Consider the following 22,455-nt stretch of genomic DNA (forward strand, 5'->3'; position numbering starts at 1 on the left):
TACCCAGTGAAGTTGGTATTATTTATCTCCATTTTATTGATAGGAACGCTGAGGCTTAAGGAAATTGTTACTTGCTTAAGATCACATTAGCGCTAAGGTTTTTTTTCTTTCTTTTTTTTTTTTTTGTAGAGATGGGGTCTTGCTGTGTTGCCCAGGCTAGTCTCAAATTCCTGGCCTTAAGCCGTCCTTTCCCCTTCGGCCCCCAAAGGGCTGGGATTCCAGGCATGAGCCACTGCTCCCAGCCAGAGTTGGGATTTGAACCTAGTCATTTCTTTGCTTGTTCCCCCCACCCTCACCCAATGTTGGTCTTGAAGATCTTTCCACATCAGGGTAAATAGACTTGCCTTGTTCCTTTTAACTGCTGACTCTGCAGTGCAAATATTTCATAGTTTACTAACTCTTCTTTTATTGATGAACATGGAGATTATTTCCAGTTTTTCACAATTTCAAACAGCACTAGGGAACTTTTACAGAGGAGGTTCCACTGAAGCTGAGTTTTGAAGTATGACTAGGAGTTTTCCAGCCAGACAAGAGAGAAAGGCATTCCAGGCATACAGAGAACATGGGCAAAAGGGGAGCACCAGAAGAGCAGGGTGCATTTGGAAGATGGCAAGAATTTAAGCCAGTGGCCAGGTGCAGTGGCTCACGCCTGTAATCCCAGGCGTGGGATTTGGGAGGCCAAGGCAGGTGGATCACCTGAGGTCAGGAGTTTGAGACCAGCCTGACCAACATGGTGAAACCCCATCTCTACTAAAAATACAAAATTACCCAGGCGTGGTGGCGCGTGCCTGTAATCCCAACTACTTGCGAGGCTGAGGCAGGAGAACTGCTTGAACCCAGGAGATGGAGACTGCAGTGAGCTGAGATTGTGCCATTGTACTCCAGCCTGGGCAAAAAGAGTGACACTCTGTCTCAAACAACAACAACAACAACAACAACAAACAAACAAACAATAAAAGAATTTAAGCCAGAGTGAAGGTCGGGGCAAGGAAGGAGGTGGGCAAGGCAACCAGGACTATGTTCAAAGGCGTCGTGAGCTGTGGGGCGGCATTGGTGTCTTACCCTAAGATGAGGTCTGTGACCCGTGGGAGCAGCGGAGGGGTTTTGAGCAGGGAGGGCCCTGATTAGAAGTGCCCTTTGGTCAGAACATCCTGGAGGCTGTGCAGAGGATGACTTGAAGGAACCTAGGTAGAGACAGAGAGACACACTGGAGGCTGTGGCTATTCTCCAGACTAGAGATGAATGTGGCTGGGCTAAGGGGTAGCAGTGAGGATGAGAGACGTGGGCTGGTCCAGAGAGTATTTAGGACTGGATGTGGGCAGTGCAGAAGAGTGGCAGCTAAGGTGGTTCCCCACAGCCCTGTGTGGGATAGGAGATGGAGATGAGAGAGGAAGAGGGGACCACATGTTTCCAAAGTTCTCTTGGGGAAATGAACCCCAGTCTTGTCCCTTTTCCTGCCAGACACTGATGAATGCCTAGGGACTCCCTGTCAGCAGAGATGTAAAAACAGCATTGGCAGCTACAAGTGTTCCTGTCGAACTGGCTTCCACCTTCATGGCAACCGGCACTCCTGTGTAGGTAAGGCGGGGAGGACGCTGTGGTCTGCACACTTAGGCTGCCAATCAGGACAGGGAGCCCAGGGACCCGGGAAGGTTAACAATCAGACCTTCTGGTCCTCTGGAGCCTGAAGGGGCTTGAGCCTTTGCTCAGAGCCTGCCTGTCCCTGGGGTTGGCGTGGCTCTGCATGAAGACCCTGTCTTGGACTTTTCCTGGCCATTTGCCACTTTCATCCTGTTATGTTTCTCTTCCGCTCCTCTCCCAGATACACCCCAAGGATTCCTCTCTGCTCACCCATTTTCTTGGCTGCCTTTGCTCCCCTTGGTAAATAAAGCACGTTATGTCTTGGTTCCTCTGGTTTAGAAGGAGACCCTGTTTTCTCAGCCCATTAGCAGAAATTTCCAGAAAGGGATTGGCATGTTTGGTTTGAGCTTGGCTCATGGGCTGAAGGTGGGGTCCCATGGGCCTGAAAAAAGACCTTGTTCTAGCGGAGTTAGGTATTTGTCCTGAAGCCTACCTTGAGCAGCTCAGTGAGTTTTGAGACTTTTTTCGGAAAGAAAAACGGGAGGGTGGAAGGTTTGGAGATGAGCTTCTCAGCGGGATTTATCCCCACCAGGCAGCAATTAATTACCACTGCATAGTGCTGGGGCTGAGTCTGATACTCGCATTAAATGCCTGCTGGATATGTGAACCTATCAACGAGACTAGCACTAGATTTCAGCCCCGCTCCGAACTGCCTGAGTCACATCCCGCACCTTGGGGCAGGGATGGACCTTGTAAGAACGTGGCAGGGAAACTCCCCAAGTCTTCTGAGCTAAGGGATGGGCGGAAGAAGGGCTCGGTACCCCAAACAAAGCAGCTGTCCGCAGCGAGGCTCTCCCGCAGATGTAAACGAGTGTCGGAGGCCATTGGAGAGGCGAGTCTGTCACCATTCCTGCCACAACACCGTGGGCAGCTTCCTATGCACATGCCGACCTGGCTTCAGGCTCCGAGCTGACCGCGTGTCCTGTGAAGGTGAGGTCCCCCTCCCCTCCCTACAGTCGGCGACTGGCCACGCCCCCTCAGAGCGTGTCCCCTCCCCATTCACGCCCTCCGGGCACCCAGCCACGCCCTCTCAGCGCCTGGCCCTGCCCTGCCCCGGCCCCGCCCACCTGGCGCCAGGCCCCCTTATTTCCGTCTGCCCTTGTTTTCAGTTCATCTTGTTACTTCCAACACTCTCCTTTCTTCCTCGCTTTTTTTTTTTTTCCCACTTCTTTATCCATTCTTCCCTCTTCTTTTCACTGTTTCCCCAGCCCTTCTGTTTTTTCCTAAATGATAAAAGGATAAAACCCAACAAGGAGTCAGAATAACATGGGCTGCAGCGACAACCATTTCCGTGGTTCGCTCTGTCGCAGGGCGACAGTGTGCCCATAAACATAGTAGAATGTTGCGCGGACCACGGGGGTAAACAGGGGCTTGTGGTGGAGCTGAGCCCAGGTCTCCCTAAACCTTGCCTCCTGTCTCTGCTGCCCACCCCAACAGACCTCCGTGCTTCTGTTTCAGCTTTCCCGAAAGCTGTGCTGGCCCCATCTGCCATCCTGCAACCGCGGCAACACCCGTCCAAGATGCTCCTGTTGCTTCCTGAGGCCGGCCGGCCTGCCCTGTCCCCAGGACATAGCCCTCCTTCTGGGGCTCCAGGGCCCCCAGCCGGAGTCAGGACCACCCGCCTGCCATCTCCCACCCCACCACTACCCACATCCTCCCCTTCTGCCCCTGTGTGGCTGCTGTCCACCCTGATGGCCACCCCAGTGCCTACTGCCTCACTGCTGGGGAACCTCAGACCCCCCTCACTCCTTCATGGGGAAGTGATGGGGACCCCTTCCTCACCCAGGGGCCCTAAGGCCCCCTGGCTGGCAGCAGGGCCCTCTCCCTGCTGGCACCTGGGAGCCATGCTTGAATCAGGGAGTCGCTGGACAGAGCCTGGATGTTCCCAGTGCTGGTGCAAGGTGGGTACTAGGGGTCCCTGGAACTTCTTTGGTCTGGAGTCTGGGGCCTTGTGATGGCTGTAACTCCTGGTTGTGCTTCTAGGATGGGAAGGTGACCTGTGAAAAGGTGAGGTGTGAAGCTGCTTGTTCCCACCCAATTCCCTCCAAAGATGGGGGGTGCTGCCCATCATGCACAGGTGAGAGCTGGTGCCAGGGAAGGACATAGCCCTGCCTCTTCCTTTCTCTGCACCCTCCTGCCGCCAAAAGGCTGTTCTTTAACATTAGTGTACATTAGAATCTCCTGGAGGGCTTACCAAGCCACACTTTCCTTGGCACTGTCCCTAGAGCTTCTGATTCAGTAGGTCTGGGATAGGGCCAGAACATGTGCATTTGAACAGGTTCCCAGGTGATACTGATGTGCCTGGTCTAGTGACCACACTTTGAGAACCACCCGTTTATGCTGTAATATCCCTCAAGGGGGACTTTTCATCTTCTGGGCATTGTTTTCAGCTTCATTTGCTCATTCATTTATTCAGTCATTCATTGAGCCTCTTTAAATCCACTGTGCAGTCCCCTTCTCCTGCCCCAGTTCCCCTCCTACAGGGGGAGGAGTCATTGTTTCTAAATTCTGTCCCCTTTTTGACTACCCCCGCCATCTGCTGATGGTTTTTCATTTGCTTCTCATTGCTGGAAGGATAGGGACCCAAATTCTTCACAGATCCTTCACAGAGCTTCTCGAAACTTGCTCTGCACTTGGATCAAGGGGACTCTTATTAAAATGCAGATTCTTGGCTAGGCATGCTGGCTGAAGCCTGTAATCCCAGCACTTTGGGAGGCGGAGGTGGGCGGATCACTTGAGCCCAGGAGTTTGAGACTAGCCCTGTGTCTACAAAAAATACAAAAAATTAGCCAGGTATGGTGGCGTGTACCTGTAGTCCTACCTGCCTGGGAGACTGAGGTGGGAGGATCACCTGAGCCCAGGAGGTTGAGGCTGCAATGAGCCATGATTGTGCCACTGCACTCTAGCCTGGGCGACAGAGCGAGACCTTGGCTCAAAAAAAAAAACAGGCATGAGCCGCCGTGCCTGGCTTGATTTTCTTAGTTACTGTTGTGGGTTATGTCCCCGATACATGCTGAGTCCTGAGTGCGAAGTATTGGGTACTTTATTGCCCAGGTGTTGGATCCTTCCAAGTTCCCTGCAGGGTACATGGTGGTGTTTTCATTTTGCAGTGAAGACAGCTGGGTACCAGAGAGGTGAACATGTCCAGGGCCAAGCTGGTTAATGGAGCTGGAGGGCCAGGGTTTTCTTCTTCTTTTTCTTTTTTTTAACATGGAGTCTCACTCTGTTGCCCAGGCTGGAGTGCAGTGGCGCGATCTCGGCTCACTGCAACGTCTGCCTCCCGAGTTCAAGCGATTCTCCTGCTTCAACCTCCCCAGTAGTGGGATTACAGGCACACACCACCAGGCCTGGCTAATTTTTGTATTTTCAGTAGAGACGGAGTTTCACCATGTTGGCCAGGCTGGTCTCAAACTCCTGATGTTGTGATCTGCCAGCCTCGACCTCCCAAAGTGCTGGGATTACAGGTGTGAGCCACTGCGCCTGGCCTCAGGTTTTGAACCCAGGCTGCCTTTCCTGCCCTCTGGGAAGAAAATGCTGTGCCCTCCAGACAGTTGTGAGTTTGTGAGACAGGGATGGACCCTCCTGGGGCCACCACAACTGATCCTTGCAGGACCACACAGTCAGAGTACCCTGAATCTGCCACTCCTGGGACACCTAGGGCAGTGAGAGAATGTTCCAGGTACATTAAGCATGGAGAAGCAGCGAGACCTCAAGCTTCCTCTTTGAAGAGGTCTGATGCTTTTACCTCCTATTTGTCCTTTAAAGACTGTTTTCACAGTGGTGTCGTCCGAGCTGAAGGGGACGTGTTTTCACCTCCCAACGAGAACTGCACCGTCTGTGTCTGTCTGGTAAGCGTCACAAGATCCTCAAAGCCTCATGGGTGTTTTCTTAACCTTTGGGGGTTTTAGAGGAAGGGGAAAAGACCGGATGTTAAAGGTGAGCTTGTTGAGTGGAAGGGAACATTCTCAGGTTGTGGAATTTGGTTAGAAGCTGTAGAATTTAAAAGGGGGAGGGAAGTATAAAGCGGGAAGGTTGGTGGAGTCAGGGAGGCTTCTACTCCGCAGCAGACAGCCAGCAGGCACACAGGGTCGTCTGTTTAGGAAGGGGAGGGGACGAAACTCCCTCGGAAACTTCCCACCAGGGAGGCTGTTTTTCTCTCCAGGCAAAATATTTGCCAGCACAATAAAGGTCTCCACATTTGGGAGAAAGAAGGCTCATTACCAAACCCAGCTTGTTAAAAGTATTTGGCTTTGGGCAAATTCACTCCTGCAAGAATAGTTATTAAGCACCTACTGTGTGCCTGCCCTGCCAGATGCTGTCCCGTGTATTTGATTAGGAGCATCTACTGAGTGCCAGGCCCAGGGTTGGTGCTTCTCATCTCTTTCCTCACTGAGGCTCCCAGCAGCTTTTCAGGCTCAGCTTTACTGCCCCTATTCTGCAGATGAAAAGACAGAGGCTGGGAGGTGGCAGAGTTGGGATTTGAGGTCTCTCTGAGCCCAAAGTCAGGGCTCTGTCCACCAGCCCTCACTGCCACCTTCTGACCATCTTTATTTTTTATTTTAGAGACAGGGTCTTGCTCTATTGCCCAGGCTGGATTATAGTGGTACAGTTATAGCACGTTGTAGCCTCCAATTCCCGGGCTCGAGCGATCCTCCCATCTCAGTCTCCCAGGTAGCTGAGACCACAGGCGCATGCCATTACACCCGGCTAATTTTTTTTTTTTTTTTTTTTGTAGAGACAGGGTCTCACTGTGTTGCCCAGGCTGGTCTCAAATTCCTGGGCTCAAGTGATCCTCCCACCTTGGCCTCCCAAAATGCTGGGATTACAATGATGAGCCACTGCACCTGGTCATGACCATCTTTAAATGTCTGTTGTTCTGGCATCAAAGGTGGAAGCTGCAGTGTGAAATCAGGCATGCAGACAACCACCAGCACCCTTTATCCAACTCTTCCTATGTGCTACATGAAAGCACAGCAGCCAAGTTCCCTCCCTCCCTCCTTTCTTTCCTTTCCTTTCTTTCATGTTTCTTTCTTCTCTTTCTCTTCTCTCTTTCCCCCCTCCCCTCCCCTCCCCTCCCCTGCCCTCCCCTCCCCTGCCCTCCCCTCTCCTTCTGCTCATCTCCTCTTGCTCCTCTCCTCTCCTCCTCTTTCCTCTCCTCTCCTCCCCTCCCCTCCCCTCTCTTCTCCTCTCCTCCCCTCCCCTCCCCTCTCTTCTTCTCCCCTCCCCTCTCTTCTTCTCCCCTCCCCTCTCTTCTCTCCTAATCTCCTCCCCTTCCCCTCTCCTTTCTCCCCCCTCCCCCTCCTCCTTCCCCTCCCCCTCCCCCCATCCCTCCTCTCTCCTCTCCTCTCCTCTTTTCTTACTTATGGGATCTCATTTTGTTGTCCAGGCTGGGGTGCAGGGGTGCAATCATGGCTCACTGTAGCCTTGACTTCCCATGCTAAAGCAATCTTCCCACCTCAACCTCCCGAGTAACTGGGACCACAGGCATGTGCCACCACCCCAGCTAATTTATTTTATTTTATTTTTTGTAGAGACAGGGTCTCCCTATGTTGCCAGGCTGGTCTGAAACTCCTGGGCTCAAGCAGTTCTCTCGTCTTGGCCTCCCAAAGTACTGGGATTACAGGCGTGAGCCACGGCATACAGCCCCAAGTGCTTTCATGCATGATCTCATTTCACGTAATCCTTGGAAACCCCGAGAGACACGCCAATTCCAGCCTATTTCTTAGATGGGGAGAACGGGGCTCAGAGATGTGATGTACTTGGCCCAAAGTGTTGATAGGGGAGGAGCAGATATTGGAACTCAGGTGTGGCTGACTCCAAAACTGGGGGCTCTTTGGTCTCAATGTCAAATTTAAAACACTTACTTTGAAATTTAATTCTTTGACTAGCCAATATGAGCCACCTGATTCAAAACTCAGATGCACGGGAAGGTGTGTGGGGGTCTCCTTCCCTGCAGGAGTCAGCTCTGTTCTCTGCTCCCCGGTACCTTCCAGAGCTCCCAGGCATATTTGCATAAGGAAGGGAGCACGCTCTGCCCGCTGGGCTGCCCTGGCCTTTTTCCTGGAATGGTGTGTTACGGCCTGGAGGTGTTCTAACCACACCATATGTATTAGTCCATTTCCACACTGTCGATAAAGACATACCTGAGACTGGGTAATTTATAAAGAAAAGGAGGTTTAATGAACTCACAGCTCCATGTGGCTGGGGAGGCCTCACAATCATGGTGGAAGGTGAAAGGTACGTCTTACATCGCAGAAGGCAAGAGAGAACAGGAGCCAAGCGAAAGGGGAAACCCTTTATCAAACCATCAGATCTCGTGAGATTTACTCACTTCCAGGGGAACAGTATGGGGGAAACCGCCCCCATGATTCAATTCAATTCAGTGTGAGAATTATGGGAGCTACAATTCACGATGAGATTTGGGTGAGGACACAGCCAAACCATATCAGCATCATAAACACCGGGAATGTGTCCCTGTGACACGGCAGCATTTAAAGGTTTCTGGTGGCCTCCTTTAGGCAGCTTTCCTGTTTGAAGGGCCTGCTGTGAGATGGGGAATGAGCCCTGTTCTACCCCTGCACCCCCAGTGCCATCTCTTGCCTCCTCCTCAGGCTGGAAACGTGTCCTGCATCTCTCCCGAGTGTCCCCCCGGCCCCTGTCAGACCTCCCCACAGTCAGATTGCTGTACTTGTGTTCCAGGTAAGTGACACTCTTGGAGCATTTTTCTTTTTCTTTTTTTTTTTAGATTTTTTGCAGACCTCGCTATGTTGCCCAGGTTGGTCTTGAGCCTCAGGTGGTCCTCCTGCTTCAGCCTCTCAAAGTGCTGGGATGACAGACATGAGCTCCCAAGCCCGTTTTTGCATTTTGCTTTTTTTTTTTTTTTTTTTTTGAGGGGGAGACTTGCTCTCCAGGCTGGAGTGCAGTGGCATAATCTCAGCTTGCTGCAACCTCCGCCTCCCAGGTTCAAGTGATTCTCCTGCCTGAGCCTCCGGAGTAGTGAGTAGCTGGGATTACAGGTGCCCGCCACCACGCCGGTCTAATTTTTGTATTTTTAGTAGAGACAGGGTTTCATGATGTTTGCCAGGCTGGTCTCGATCTCCTGACCTCAGGTGATCGACCTGCCTTGGCCTCCCAAAGTGCTGGGATGACAGGCGTGAGCCCCGGAGCCTGGTTTTACATTTTGCTTCTTCGTGTGTGCAGGGGAGGTTGTCTTTTGAGTATGCGACGGCGTGGGGTGAGTGGAGGAGTCAGGGAGGAGATTGGTTTCTGCTTTACAAACTCAGATCAAGTGAAGCATTTCAAAGTGGCTGTTTTTATTGTGCACTTTTTATGTGTACAACAGTTTGATGCTAGACTGTACTCACAGCCCAGCTTTCCCCTGCCTTAGGAGGCACCTTCAGCTCAGGCAGGACTGGGTTTCAGTCCACCTTTGTCATTGCTCTGTCCCAGGGCAGGGAGGGGTCTCTCCTTAGCCACTAATGAGTTGGTCCTTTGTTAAAAACAAGGTTTTATTTCCTGGGATGGCTTCATCACTGTCATGGATGTTCCCTGCTGACCCTGTGCCCCTTGCTGTGTGGGGCACTTGCCGGAACTCCATCTCATGAAACCCTGTGTCACCACTCTAAGGCAGTGCTATTTATTGCCCCATTTTATAGATGGGAAGACTGAGACTCGGAAAGTTCAAGTCACTGCCTAAAGGCACACAACCATTAAGTAATGGAGCAGAACTTGAATTCAGGTCTACCTGATTTCAAAGCTGGTGTTCTTTTTAAGTATTTTTTTCTAAATATTTAAATGTTATATTATTTTTAATTGACTTATTTTTGCATAGTCAATGTAGTCTGGATGAGATAGGAACCCTTATCCGTCCCATTGTACAGATGAGAAAACTGAGGCTTAGAGAGCTTTAAGTGTCTTGTCCAAAGTCATTCCCTGGTGAGTTGTGTAGCTAGGATTTGAGCCCAGGGCATTCTAACAGCAGGTGACCCTGGGCAGTTTCTAAGGCTGTTTTTTCACTGGAGTGGATCTTCAAATCAAAGGCTCTCCCCAGATTCTCATAGCCTCCAGGGGGGGTGGTAGCAACATTTGTCTAACGTGGCACCTTTGTCTTAGGTGTCTGGGACAGTCTCTTTTTCTTTCTTTTTTTCTGTTACTCTTTAGTTATTTAGGGCTTCCCCTGCCTTTTTTAGTTAAGGACCTCGTCTTACATGTGATTCATTCTTTGTCAGATTTTTTGTTGTTGTTGAGATGGAGTCTTGCTCTGTTGCCCAGGCTGCAGTAGAGTGATGCAATCACTATAACCTCAACCCCTGGTTTCAAGCCATCCTCCTGCCTCAGCCTCCTGATTAGCAAGGACTACAGGCACACACTGCTGCACTCAGCTAATTTTTAAAAGTTTTTGTAGAGATGGGGTCTCGCTATGTTGACCAGACTGGCCTCGAACTCCTGGGTGCAAGAGATCCTCCCACCTCGGCCTCCCAGAATGTTGGGATTACAGGCGTGAACTGCCATACCCAGCCCTTGTTTTGTGTCTGGGGTTTGGAGGGGCAGAAGTGCTTTGGGTTCCTGGGCATGGAGCATGCTTGGAGCATGCTGTGGAGTGTCGTGGGTGGGTGTTAAATGCCCCGGGGCTCCCCACCCATTTGTTCCCCCTTTTCTTTAGCTGCCTCTGCCCAAAGACCTTGAGCTGCTTCCTTTCTCCTCTGCAGTGAGATGCTATTTCCACGGCCGGTGGTACGCGGACGGGGCCGTGTTCAGTGGGGGTGGTGACGAGTGTACCACCTGTGTCTGCCAGGTATGGTGGTGGAGCGTCCCGAAGCCTGTGGAATTGATGGGGAGGGGAGCGAGGCACAGCGCTTTACTCAGGTTGACTTGACTAGGAGAACATGAGCTGCCACACAGCAACAGGGAAACTGAGGAAACAAAGGCACTACAGGGATCCCCCAGGCCTTCCCACAGTCTCTTTGAACTTCATCTTTCAGCACTGCTATTTACAGAGCACCTACTGTGTGCTGGGGACACAGCTGAGCTCAAGGAAGTCCCAGTCCCCTTGGTCCAGAAGCCCACAGCCTAGGTGGGTTGATGGCCAGGGGCCCAGGACTCCTGATGCCTTTTTGGAAGGCGGGATGTTAAGTAGAGATCTAGAGGGTGGCGGGGACTCATCAGGCAGGGAGCTGAGGTTGCTGTGCCCAGCAGAGGGTGGAGGACTGGAGACGGCCATTCTGGCTAGAGCACGGAGAGAGGCAGGCAGGCAGCAAGGCTGCAGGAAGGGGTTGCATCTTGGGTTGTGTTCCCTAGAAGCAGGGCCTGTGCAGGCAACTTACCAAAGGAGTGCTCTCAGGAGAAACCAGCGAGGGAAGCAGGGTGAAGGTGTGGTTTCACACTGATCCCTGGGAAGCTCTGGACAGTGGACCGCGCTGGGGAGCAAGGCTCTTGCACCCCAGGGCCAGTCAGTTATAGAGACTCTCTGTGTTCCCCAGGGAGTGGGGGCAGTGACCATCCAGGCGTCTCTGGAGGATGCAGCTGCCGCCAGCCACTGGCAGCACTTCAGAGACAGGACCTGGGTGGGCACTGACAGCCTCTGCCCTGACTCAGTCCTGAAGGGCTCCACCAGCTGCATTGAGGGCTTTGCACTCAGTCAAGCTGCGGAATGGTTTTATGCGTGGAGGGATACGATCAGATTGTGCTGGAGAAAGTTCTCTGGCTGCGGACCAAGAGACGATTGGAGGGGCCAGAGTGGAAGACAGTGGGGAGCCTGGATGGCAGCGGGAGGCTGAGAGATGGTGGACACCACGCCTATTCCCAGCATGCCCTCCTGGGCTCACACCCAGCCCCCATTGAAGGACTGCGGGTTCTCCCCACCCCACTGTTGTGCTCCCTGGAGATTTCTTTGTCAGTTTCACTTGAGTAGTGGGAGGGTGATGGCAGCCTGCCAGCCTCCTCTAGCTCTCCATGGTCTCCAGGCGGGGCGCTGCCCTCATCATTCTGTGCCTGGGCTCTCTTCCAGAATGGGGAGGTGGAGTGCTCCTTCATGCCCTGCCCTGAGCTGGCCTGCCCCCGAGAAGAGTGGCGGCTGGGCCCTGGGCAGTGCTGCTTCACCTGCCAGGAGCCCACACCCGCGACAGGTGAGCTGGCCCAGGGCTGCCCCGACACAGGGCAGGGCGTGGATGCTGGGGAGAGAGGCTGAGCTCCACCTGTTGAGACTGCTGGTGTGTGGGTTTGTGTGCGTGTGTATGAATGTGAGTCTGTTTTGTGTAGTGTGTCTGAGTGTGTGCCTGTATAAGTTTGTGTGTGTCTGAGTTTGTGAGTGGTTGTGTGTTGGTGTGTTAGTAGTACCTACGTGTGGGAGCCTGTGTATGTGTGTCTTTGTATTTATGTATATGAGTGTGTGTCTGTGTTTTGTGTAGTATGTCTATGTGTATCTCTGTGGGGGTGTGTGTGTGTATGTGTCTGTGTTTTTGTGTGTGCCTGTGTGAGCATGCATGTTTGTGTCTCTTGTGTCTGCATATGTGTCTCTCGTGTCTGCATGTGTGTGTGTGCATGTAAGTGTATGAGTGTGTCTGAGTGTAAGTTTGTGTGTCTGTGTGAGTAATGTGTGTGTCTGTGAGCATGTATATGTATGTGTGCATTTGTATGAATGTGTGTAAATTTGTGTACATGTGTCTTTGCCCGTGTACAAGTGTGTATCTGTGTGTTGTGTAGTATGTCTTAGTGTGTGCCTGTGTGTGTGTTTCTGTGCTTGTGAGTAGTTTTCTGTGTGTGTGTGTCAGTGTGTTAGTGGTATCTGTGTGTGGGAGTCTGTGTACATGTGTCTTTATGTATGAGCATGTGTCTGCTTTGTGTAGTATGAGTGTGTCTCTGTGGTATTTATGTTTGTGTCTGGTTTTGTGTTTTTGTGTGTGCCTGTGTGAGCATGCATGTTTGTGTTGTGTCTGTATATGTGTATGTGCATGTAAGTGTTTGATTCTATGAGTGTGTCTGTGTGCAAGTTTGTGTCTCTCTGTGTGAGTAGTATCTGTGTGTGTGAGTCTATGTATGTAAGTGTATTTCTATGAGTGTATGTTTGTGTGAGTTGTATCTGTGTGTGTATGTAAATGTGCATTTGTGTATGTGTGTGTCTCTGTGTTTGTGCATGAATGGTATCTGCGTGCATGTGTAAGTGTGCATTAGTATGAGTGTATGTGTGTCTCCGTGAACTGTATCTGTGTGTGTGTATATATAAATATGCATTTGTATGAGTGTGTGTGTCTGTGCATGAATGGTATCTGTGAGCTTGTGTCTGTGTACGTAAGTACATTTGTATGCGTGTATGTGTGTCTGTGTTGTATCTGTGTGTGTATGCAAATGTACATTTGTATCAGTATGTGTGTGTCTCTGTGTTTGTGCATGAATGGTATCTGTGTGTGTGTATTTAAGTGTGCATTTGTATGAGTATGTGTGTGTGAGTTGTATCTGTGTGTATATGTAAGTGTGCATTTGTATGAGTGTAAGTTTGTGTGTCGATGTGTGTGAGTGATATCAGTGTTTGTGTGTGTGTGTGTGCGCATAAGGCGTCTGTCCTTGCTGCTGTTGTAGTCTAGGTCTTGTGCCCACTGTCTTTTCTTTGCCATTGTCCTCATCCAGGCTGCTCTCTCGATGACAATGGGGTTGAGTTTCCAATTGGACAGATCTGGTCGCCTGGTGACCCCTGTGAGTTATGCATCTGCCAGGTGAATGACAACCTGCTCGCCTTCAGCTGCTTTACCCGGCTGCCCCGCCTCACCCAGAGGAGACAAGCGTCCTGGCCCCTCCAGAGGCTGGCCTCAGGCTGGCTGCAGTCTCCCTCCAGCACTGTCAAGTTCCACTTTCACAGAAAGGGTTGGACGCAGTTTATCCTGCCCTCGGTAGATGTGTGAGGACCGTGGTGCTTGGCAGTTGGCCTTAAGAAGTGCGTATGGTTGGCTGGGCGCAGTGGCTCACGCCTGTAATCCCAGCACTTTGGGAGGCTGAGGTGGGTGGATCACAAGTTTAGGAGATCGAGGCCATCCTGGCTAACATGGTGAAACCCCGTCTCTACTAAAAATACAAAAAATTAGCCGAGCATGGTGGCGGGTTCCTGTAGTCCCAGGTACTTTGGTGACTGAGGCAGGAGAATCATTTGAACCCAGGAGGAGGAGGTTGCAGTGAGCTGAGATCGTGCCACTGCACCCCAGCTTGGGCAACAAAGCAAGACTCCATCTCAAAAAAAAAAAAAAAGTGTGTATGTCCAAGAGTGGTGGCTCACGCCTGTAATCCCAACACTTAGGGAGGCTGAGGTGGGAAGATTGCTTGAGCCCAGGAATTTGAGACCAGCCTGGACAACATGGAGAGACCCTGTCTCTACAAAAAAAATACAAAAACTAGCTGCGTGTAGTGGCATGCCCCTGTAGTCCCTGCTACTTGGGAGGCTAAGGTGGGAGGATCGCTTCCTCAGCTTCTGAGGCTGACCCAGGAGGTCGAGGCTGCAGTGAACTGTGATCACATTACTGCATTCCAGCCTGGGTGAAAGAGAAAGACCCTGTTTCAAAAAAAAAAAAAAAAATGTGTGTAACGCACTGTGCATGTGCAGGGAGCTGCTGGCATGAGGAGTAAGAATTAGGAATCTTCATAGAAGGTTTTCCCCAGGCATGGATAACTGAGGGAGTGGGGCAGCCTGAGACCTAGTTGTTCAGGCTGTTTCTGTGAAATTGCAATGTTTTCTTCATGACTGCAAATCGTGTGACCTCACCATTTCAGAAATGGGTAAGGAGGTGCATGAGTTTGAGTCAGATGGACAGCAATGCAAACATAGCTATCCAGCCAGAAATACAACTCTTTTAGCTCATTATTGAAGCACTAGTCATTGCGGGTTTTTTTACCATTACGTATAATGGCAAAAACCGCAGTTTTGCACCAATCTAATACATGCTGGCTTTCCTTTCTACTTTAAGAGCTTCGAGTCTTTTAGAGGTTTATTTCTCAAAAGGAGGTCTCTTGCACCTGCGTTGGGAGCCCTGGTTAGACGTGCAGGCTTTCGAGGCCCCGCCCACACCTCTGCCCTCAGAAACTGCATTTTAACCTCTAGGTGATTTGTGTGCACTTTCATGTGGGAGAAGCCCAGCCTTCTAGTGCCTTCGATGAGCCGTTGGTTAAAAAGCTGTAAGCTGAACACGTCTCATTGAAATTAGAGTCGGGAGGAAAGTCCATCCTGTGCTATCTTCTCCTTTATGACTGATTTCGGGCACCCATAATCAGTCACCGAGAGAGTGATACAAAAGGTTCAAACTGTCAGATTTTTTTTTTTTTAAAGAAAAAGAGTCCGGGTGCGGTGGCTCACACGTATAATCCCAGCACTTTGGGAGGCCGACATGGGGGGATGATCTGAGGTCACGAGTTCAAGACCAGCCTGACCAACATGGTGAAACCCCGTCCCTACTAAATATAAAAAAATTAGCCTGGCATGGTGGTGCGTGCCTGTAATCCCAGCTACTCAGGAGACTGAGGCAGGAAAATCGTTTAAACCAGGGAGGTGGAGGTTGCAGTGAGCCAAGATTGCGCCATTGCACTCCAGCCTGGGCAATATTGAGTAAGACTCTGTCTTAAAAAAAAAAAAAAAAGAAAAGAAACCTTGTATGGCACTTTGGCTCTCTGAAATAGACGTTTCTGGTGGCATTGTTTTTTCTAAAAATAATGTTTTATGGTACTCTGTAGGTTCCCGGTGAGCCAGGTTTCCAGGGAAAAGGTGAGAAAGGATTTGGATGGGGGTAACGGTGCAGCCTTTGGCTGCTACAGGAAGCCGAGGAGACCAGAATCCCAGCCCTGACTTTCCTTCTCCTTAAAGATGCGTAGACTTCCTGGAAGGCTCACATGGCCTTTCCCAAGTAACCGGTCCTCTTTAGGGGGACCTGCCACCTTTCAGCTGCATCATGGTGCCTTTCAGGGCAAGCCTTGGCCAGGTTGCTACATTGCTGTTTCTTTTGCAGGGCGGGGAGGCAGGGGCTGGTGTCACCGGTGGGGTCTTGGTGAAGTTCCTCCTTCCTCCAGGCAGATGGCTCGGTGAGCTGCAAGAGAACAGACTGTGTGGACTCCTGCCCTCACCCGATCCGGATCCCTGGACAGTGCTGCCCAGACTGTTCAGCAGGTAATCCCCTGCCTCCGCCCCCAGCCCCCAGGGCAGGGCATCTCAGGGGGTCCCACCTCCAGGTTCACCCTGCACCGGGCTCCTTTGCGCTAAGCCCTATACAACCTTCATCTCTTGTCCTAACAACCCCAAGGGACAACCCCATTGCACAGATAAAGAAACTGAGGTAAAACAGTTTGCCCAAGTCAGGCCGCCTCTGAGTGCTGGAGGCAGATCTGAAGACATGCAGGACTTACAGTGCAGGTGGGCGGTACAGGAGCTGTACCTGTGAGACAATGGGAAAACAGCAAGAGGAGAGCAGTTGTAATAGTCATTTTTGCCTTTTAATAGTCATTTTTACCTTTTCCATGATTTCAGAAGTAATGTTTTATTATAGAAAATTTATTTTATTTTATTTTACTTGTTTTGAGATAGCCTCGCTCTGTCTCCCAGGCTGGAGTGCAGTGGTGCAATCTCAGCTCACTGCACCCTCCGCCTCCCGGGTTCAAGCGATTCTCCTGCTTCAGCCTTCTGAGTAGCTGGGATCACAGGTGCCCACCACCACGCCCAGCTAGTTTTTGTATTTTTAGTAGAGACGGGGTTTCACCATTTTGGCCAGGCTGGTCTCGAACTCCTGACCTCAGGTGATCTGCCTGCCTTGGCCTCCTAAAGTGCTGGGATTACAGGCATGAGCCAACACACCCGACTCCATTATAGAAAATTTAGGAAAAAAGCACAGAGAGCAAAAATAAAAAATATTAACAAGGACCTATTATGACTGTTAAATTTGTGTTTATGTCCTTCTAGTCTCTTTTTGTGATGCGCACACACATTTAGTAGATGTACATTTTACATATATATATATATATATATATATTTTTTTTTTTTTTTTAAAGCTTCCCCTATTATCTCATCACCTGCTTTTACACTTACCAGTATGTTATAGTATCATCACTCAGATCAGGCTTCTGGGGCTGTCAGGAATCAGAGAGGGGAGTGGTGTTGGGGAATGTTCTGGACAGGCGGGGTTGGTGGTTTGACTGAGTTTGGAAGGCAGAGAGGAGTTGGGGGGCCTCACACACACCTCGTATTTCCAGTCCTTCCGCCTGATCCCCCCTGGTGAGGAGGTAGAGGACAAATCTCCCCACTCTCCAGGGTGAGAATACTGAGGCCAACAAGACACTTGATCCTTTTGCTGAATCTGGTGGGAAAAAAGTCAATACACAATTGAGACAATCCAGACAGGCATTTCATCCCTTCCCTAACTCCCAGGGTGACTGCCTGGGGAGGCACATGGCCTCCCGTTTGCTATCCAGATAAGCCTCTGACCTTGGCCCTGGCAGGGAGCCTGGTCCCTGGCCACTCCCAGCTGGTGCTCAGCACGTGCTCTCTCTGGCAGGCTGCACCTACACAGGCAGAATCTTCTATAACAACGAGACCTTCCCGTCTGTGCTGGACCCATGTCTGAGCTGCATCTGCCTGGTATGGACCACCCAGATCTGACCCCCGCCTCTGGAAACTCCCCCACAACTGACATCGGCTCCTGAATCCCAGAGGCAAAATCCAGAGACCTCCACGACAAGGGATGCTTCTGGTTCATGGTGGAAGTCAGCTCCCTCCAGTCCTGCCCAGGGTGACCCTTTAGACAGGGCCAGATAAGTTTTTTTTGTTTGTTTTTGAGATGGAGTCTTGCTTTATCACCCAGGCTCCCAGGTTGGAGTGCAGTGGTGCAATCTCAGCTCACTGCAACCTCCGCCTCCCGAGTTCAAGCGAGTCTCCTGTGTCAGCCTCCCGAGTAGCTGGGACTACAGGCATGCACCATCACGCACGGCTAATTTTTGTATTTTTGGTAGAGACGGGGTTTCGCCATGTTGGCCAGGCTGTTTCTGAACTCTTGAACTCAGGTGATCTGCCCACCTCAGCCTCCCAAAGTGTTGGGATTACGGGCATGAGCTACCATGCCCAGCCCAGATAAATGTTCTTAAACCTGGCTGGCAAAGTCCTCTGCTTCCGGGTTACCCACTAGAGATGGTCTCAGGGATTCTTGATGAGGGTGGAGGTGAAGCGCACAAACCTAGAACCTGGTACTGGAACCTTTTCAGTAGACCCACATGGTCAAGCTCTTGCTGTGTGCCAGGCCCCTCATAGGCATGCACTCAGCTAATCCATTCCAGAATTTATCATCTCATTCTTCTGGATGAGAAAACCAAGGCACAGAGAGAGTCTTTGCTTAAGATCCCATAACTAGTTAATCCAAGTACTGAGAATGGAACCCTAGCATTGTGATTCCGAGATGCACATGTATTCTCCTGAGTCATACTGCCCCTCAGTCTGAAAAAGCATGTCACGTAGTATCATTTAATTTTTGGAGAATGAAAACAAATTTTTTTTTTTTTTTTTTTTTTTTTTGAGACAGGGTGTTGCTTTGTCACCCAGGTTGAAGTGCAGTAGTATGATCATGGCTCACTGCAACCTTGAACTCCTAGACTCAAGCGATCGTCCCAAGTAGGTGGGATCACACCCAGCCAGGATTACCGCCACACCTGGCTAATTAAAACGTTCTTTTCATAGAGATGGGGTCATGTTGTATTGCTCAGGCTGGTATGGAACTTCTGGGCTCAGGCAGTCCTCCCACCTCGGCCTCCCAAGGTTTTGGGATTACAGGCATGAGCCATTGCACCCAGGCAAAAAGTTTTTTCTTTTTTAAAAGTTTATTTTATAAAATTTTTATATAAAAAATATTTTTATATAAAAAATATTTTTTTAAATAAAAAAAAATCTTGCTGTGTTGCCTAGGCTGGTCTTGAATTCCTGGCCTCAAGTGATCCTCCTACCTCACCTTCCCAAAGTGCTGGATTATAGGCGTGAGCCACTGTGCCCGGATGAAAAAAAAATTCTTTTATTTATTTTTTTTGAGACAGTCTCGCTCTGTCGCCAGGCTGGAGTGCAGTGGCACAATCTTGGCTCACTGCAACCTCTGCCTCCCACGTTCAAGCAATTCTCCTGTCTCAGCCTCCTAAGTAGCTGGGATTACAGGTGCGTGCCACCACGCCCGGCTAATTTTTGTACTTTTAGTAGAGTCGGAGTTTTGCCATGTTGGCCAGGCTGGTCTCGAACTCCTGACCTCAAGTGATCTGCCCGCCTCGGCCTCCCAAAATGTTGGAATTACAGGAGTGAGCCACCGCTCCGGGCAAAAAATTCTTAATGCTTATTATGCTGACGGTCTGAATGTGGGATGACACTGCTTTGCTGGCGTGGGTACAGATGCAATACTCCTTTGGTGATCTGTGAGCCTCAGCAGAGTGCATGCGTGACAAGGGACACGATCTGCAGAAAGATTGAGAAACTCAGGGTAAACAGCCCTGTGCATGTAAACAGCCCTGGGCTACTTACCCTGAGTGATCCACTGCACGTAGGCCCCAGTTGTTCTCAGCCTCGGGCTTTGGGGAACTGTGGCCCCTGGATCTTCCTTTCTTGGGTTTTGGTGCTCATCTTTTCTGGGCAGTTCATGCAACAGGCATCTGTTAACAGATGCACTCCGTGGACAGGGCCATGTTCTTACCTTTGAGGGGCTTGAATTCTAGTGGGAAGATGGACCCCAACAGAGAAAATGTGCCTACTGCTCCACTGTCCCACCATGGTCTCCTCCCACAGTGTTGATCGTTCTGATGAGCACTCAGTGGCTATAGGAGCGGCATTTTCCTGAGTGTCTCATCAGCTGCCCTGAACCGAGGGCCTTGTGTGTTTTCTGTGTCTTGCAGCTGGGCTCAGTGGCCTGTTCCCCCGTGGACTGCCCCATCACCTGTACCTACCCTTTCCACCCTGACGGGGAGTGCTGTCCTGTGTGCCGAGGTGAGTGGGACCAGCTACCCCACGTGCAAGGCTCCCGGCCAGGCCTTGGCTCTCATGGGCTCCTGTCTCCTCCGCCTCCACAGACTGCAACTATGAGGGAAGGAAGGTGGCGAATGGCCAGGTGTTCACCTTGGATGATGAACCCTGCACCAGGTGCACGTGCCAGGTGAGCTGGGCCTGGGAACCCAAGAGCGGCCCCAGAAGAGGGCGGCTTCTTGCCTTTTGTCCCTTTGCAAAACATGGAGCCCCTTGGCTGGCATGAGTCCATCCTCCTGCCATCCTCCACCTTTAATTAACTGCCAGAATATCTGTGGTTTTGACCATCTCTCCCTCTGTGGAAGTCCAGAGGGAGAAGTGGTTTCCCTAAGGGGGTCCTGCCATGGCTGGCTTTACCTGTTCTCCAGGCGAGGGCTCAGGCACTGCAGCCTCTGTCCCGGGATCTTTCCATGGGTCCTGCTGCTGGTGCAAGAGGCCCTTGAGGGCACTGCCCAGGGCAGGCAAGATGCTCTGGGCTTCCTCATGGGGGTCCTTCTGCTTCCCCAGCTGGGAGAGGTGAGCTGCGAGAAGGTTCCCTGCCAGCGGGCCTGTGCCGACCCTGCCCTGCTCCCTGGGGACTGTTGCTCTTCCTGCCCAGGTAAGTGGGCCTCTGGGTCCTGGAGTGTCTCCACCATTTTCTTCCATCTTGCTCTTCTTCCCCAGTATGTAGAACTTATAAAGGGCCGGATGAGAGAAAGCTAGGCGCAGAGAGGGAACACAGCTCGCGCACGGTTGTACAGCTGTGCTGTGACCTGCTGACCCTCGTCCCATGCTCATGATGCCACACACGATGGTGTTTGTTTATTTGTACTCCCTTTTTCTTCTTTATCTCCTTTCTTAATCTCTTCCTCTGCTTTCTTCTTTATTTTAAATTACAACATGGGAACTAAGTCCGTTTTACAGAAGAGTAATCTCTAACATGCATTGAGCACCCACTGTGTGCCGCGACACCTCATGTGTCTATACCCCTGCAATACTCCTGTCATCCTGTGCCAGGTGAGGAACAGACCCAGGGAGGTGAAGTGCTGTGCTTGAGTTCACATAGCTGATTGGTGGTAAAGCCAGGATTTCAGCCTGGAGTCGATGCTTTTAGATAGGACAGTGGATTGATTCCCAGCAACTGATGCCACTGTACTCCAGCCCGTGCCACAGAGAGACACTTGTCTCTAAACAACCCAAAACACAACACAACACATATTCCTCCTGTCCCACTGAGATTTTGTACCCTTTGACAATCATCTCCCCATTCCCCTCGCCGCCACCAGCCTCCGTAACCACGATTCTACTCTCTGCTTCTTTGGGTTCAATCATTTTGGATTCCACATAAAACTGAGATTTTGCAATGGTTGTCTTTGTGTGTCTGGCTTATTTCGCTTAGCAAAATGTCCTCCAATTTCATCCATGTTGTTGCAAATGACAGAATTTCCTTTTTCTTTTTTTTGAGGATTCTCACTCTGTCACCCAGGCTGGAGTGCAGTGGCGCTATCTCAGCTCACTTCAACTTCCGCCTCCCAGGTTCAAGTGATTCTCGTGCCTCAGCCTCCTGAATAGCTGGCATTACAGGTGCACACCACCACACCCGGCTAATTTTTGTATTTTTAGTAGAGACAAGGTTTCACCATGTTCATCAGGCTGGTCTCGCACTTCTGACCTTAAGTGATCCGCCCCCTTCAGCCTCCCAAAGTGCTGGGATTACAGGCGTGAGCCTGTCATTTCCTTGTTTTAAAAGGCTAAATAATATTCCATTCTGGATAAAGAAATGTGGTATATGCACACAATGAAGTACTATTGACGGACACTTAGGTTGGTTCCATAGCTTGGCTACTGTGAATAGTGTCACAGTGAACACAGGAGTGCAGCTGTCTTCCCCAAACTGACTTTAAATCTTCTGGGTAAATACTCAGCAGTGGGATTGCTGGATCTATTTTATGTTTTTTAAAATTCTAGGAAGACAGGGATTTTTTTTCACTGATGGTGGCCTGAATTTCCTTTTTTATAAAATATTTGTTTAACTCCTTTGACCTTTCGAAGAGTATGCTCTCTTTTTGGGGGCAGCTCTTCAGATCTGTGGATGATGAGCTTTTAGGGCGGGTGGCACCGGGAATATCCACTGAGCCTTTAAATCCATCATGTTGGGGACATCATAGATTGTACTTCATTATAACCACCACAAACTTCTCTGCATGCTAGTGGATATTAGTCCCCTGAATGTCTAGAGACTGATTGCTAGCTAACGTGCCAGGCACGTTACTCAGCATTTTATACCTTACTTAAATGTATTACCTCATTTAAATGTTCATGGAATGTTCCAGCATGGCTGCTATGTTCCCCATTTTGCAGGTGGGGAAATGGAGGCTCAAAGAAGTTAAGTTTCTAGTTGGTGTGTAAGACTTAAGCCTAGGTCTCTCTTATTTCCTATCCTTTGCTCTTTCCCATCCTGCCCTCCTACCTCCACATGGGGAAACTGAGGCCCAAAGAGGTGACCTTCAGGCCTGGCATGGTGGCTTATGCCTGTAATTCCAGCACTTTGGGAGGCTGATGTGGGCGGATTGCCTGAGGCCAGGAGTTCGAGACCAGCCTGTCCAACGTGGTGAAACCCTGTCTCTACTAAAAGTAGAAAAATTAGCCGGGCGTGTTGGTGCATGCCTGTAATCTCAGCTATTTGGGAGGCTGAGGCAGGAGAATTGCTTGAACCTGGGAGATGGACGTTGCAGTGAGCTGAGACTGCCCCCTGCCCTCCAGCCTGGGCAACAGAGCAACACTCTGTCTCAAACAAAAACAAAACAAAGAGGTAACCTCCAGAGCCCAGC

At 50.5% G+C, this 22,455-nt stretch overlaps 1 protein-coding gene across 6 annotated transcripts in view; it reads left to right on the plus strand.

Annotated features, from left to right (window-relative positions):
• Positions 1–22,455, plus strand: part of LOC105469402 (von Willebrand factor C and EGF domains) — a 37,899-nt gene that overhangs the window by 11,482 nt on the left and 3,962 nt on the right. For 4 of the 6 annotated variants that reach the window (XM_011720352.3, XM_011720354.3, XM_011720355.3 and 1 more), the window contains 14 exons: positions 1,462–1,578; positions 2,443–2,571; positions 3,100–3,542; positions 3,625–3,718; positions 5,407–5,489; positions 8,253–8,340; positions 10,350–10,435; positions 11,648–11,765; positions 13,264–13,349; positions 15,682–15,778; positions 17,157–17,239; positions 19,519–19,609; positions 19,693–19,775; positions 20,153–20,243. In XM_011720352.3, the coding sequence (XP_011718654.3) occupies positions 1,462–1,578; positions 2,443–2,571; positions 3,100–3,542; positions 3,625–3,718; positions 5,407–5,489; positions 8,253–8,340; positions 10,350–10,435; positions 11,648–11,765; positions 13,264–13,349; positions 15,682–15,778; positions 17,157–17,239; positions 19,519–19,609; positions 19,693–19,775; positions 20,153–20,243 (1,689 nt within the window). The remainder of the gene's footprint in view (positions 1–1,461; positions 1,579–2,442; positions 2,572–3,099; positions 3,543–3,624; positions 3,719–5,406; positions 5,490–8,252; positions 8,341–10,349; positions 10,436–11,647; positions 11,766–13,263; positions 13,350–15,681; positions 15,779–17,156; positions 17,240–19,518; positions 19,610–19,692; positions 19,776–20,152; positions 20,244–22,455) is intronic. The other 2 variants (XM_011720353.3, XM_011720356.3) reach the window with 2 other exon arrangements.

This window comes from Macaca nemestrina, chromosome 12 (genome assembly GCF_043159975.1).
Source record: "Macaca nemestrina isolate mMacNem1 chromosome 12, mMacNem.hap1, whole genome shotgun sequence".
Lineage (NCBI taxonomy): Eukaryota > Metazoa > Chordata > Mammalia > Primates > Cercopithecidae > Macaca > Macaca nemestrina.